The sequence below is a fragment of the Perkinsus marinus genome, assembly GCF_000006405.1.
Source record: "Perkinsus marinus ATCC 50983 genomic scaffold scf_1104296969808, whole genome shotgun sequence".
Lineage (NCBI taxonomy): Eukaryota > Perkinsozoa > Perkinsida > Perkinsidae > Perkinsus > Perkinsus marinus.
Genome location: NW_003202663.1, coordinates 1 through 1,260, shown reverse-complemented (window position 1 = coordinate 1,260; position 1,260 = coordinate 1). Strand labels below are relative to the sequence as shown.

Sequence of the window (1,260 nt, the reverse complement as noted above, 5' to 3'; positions counted from 1 at the left end):
GGCGACTATGGTTATTTTCTCGTTAATGCTATCATTTCCCGTGACGAACCACAGCAATCTGTGTCGTTCGCTCCGCTGCAGACTACTTACAAGCCACACTACTTCAAGTCATCGGCTCTGTATCCTGGTAACGCTGATATGGGTGGCGCTAGGATTGAAATGACCCCGACGGAACATGCTGCATTTTTTCGGTTTTCTTTTCCACCCAAGGTCAACTCAACGGTGCTTGTGAGACTATTTGACTATAGCTCATCGACACCAGTCGTCCTCGACAAGGAGGGTCGTTTTTCTACTCAAACCAGTGTTAACAACGGTGGTGTATTGCCTGGGTTCGCCATGTTTATCAATGGGGCAATTGACCCACCACCTGCACGCATGCGCAACGTAGATGGTTCAATCATGCTGGAGTATGATGCTGCGGAAAATAATAAAAGACTTTCGGTACACCTCCGTATCGCTACTTCTTTTATCTCTAATGAACAAGCTCAAGTAAATTTGGCGAGGGAGTTACCTTGGTGTAAGAACTTTGATACTTTCGTGAAGGAAGGTGAAGACGTATGGCAAACACGCCTAAGTCTGGTTACCTATGATACAGTACAGCGAAACAGTAACTTTTTGAGAACTTTTTATACCAATTCCTATCGAACTATGCTGTTCCCGAGACTCCTTGGTGAATATGATCAGAATAATCAACTCGTGCACTACAGTGTTTATACTGGGAAAGTCGTTCCCGGCGAGTTGGCGACTGACAGTGGCTTTTGGGATGCTTACAGGACGGTTTACCTCTGGTTAAGTGTTGCCGCTCCGGACATTCTAGATCGCCTTCTAGAAGGGTGGGTGAATGCCTATAAGGAAGCTGGATGGTTACCGACGTGGGCGTCACCTGGCCAGAGGGGCTCTATGGTTGGCACTATGGGGGATGTGGTGAGGAATTATTCACCTTTAATGTTGTATTCATTAATCATTTCAGGTTTTTGGTTGGGCGATAATTGCCAACAAGACGCCGCATTTGGCTGATGATATGTACGCGGCCATCCGGAAAGACGCTTTTGTGGAACGTCCTAAGAACTCGCAGTTTGGAAGAGAAGGACTTGGCGCGTACTCCGACCGAGGGTGAGTTGTAGTTCTCTCATTGATGATGGATAGATGATGATGAAATGATTTCAGATACATTCCGGTTAAATCAAGTGTGTCCGAAGTCGTATCGAGAGGCCTCAATTTCGCCGAGGCCGACTCTGTGATTGCAGCAGCAGCGTCCAA

At 46.9% G+C, this 1,260-nt stretch overlaps 1 protein-coding gene across 1 annotated transcript; it reads left to right on the top strand.

The window, feature by feature from the left end:
* Positions 1-1,237, top strand: Pmar_PMAR012842 (conserved hypothetical protein; the record flags this gene model as incomplete). Its single annotated transcript, XM_002767820.1, has 3 exons — positions 1-924; positions 971-1,113; positions 1,168-1,237. Coding segments are annotated over exons 1-3 (999 nt in total), but the record flags the coding sequence as incomplete, so codon positions are not given.
* Positions 1,238-1,260: the final 23 nt, after the last annotated feature.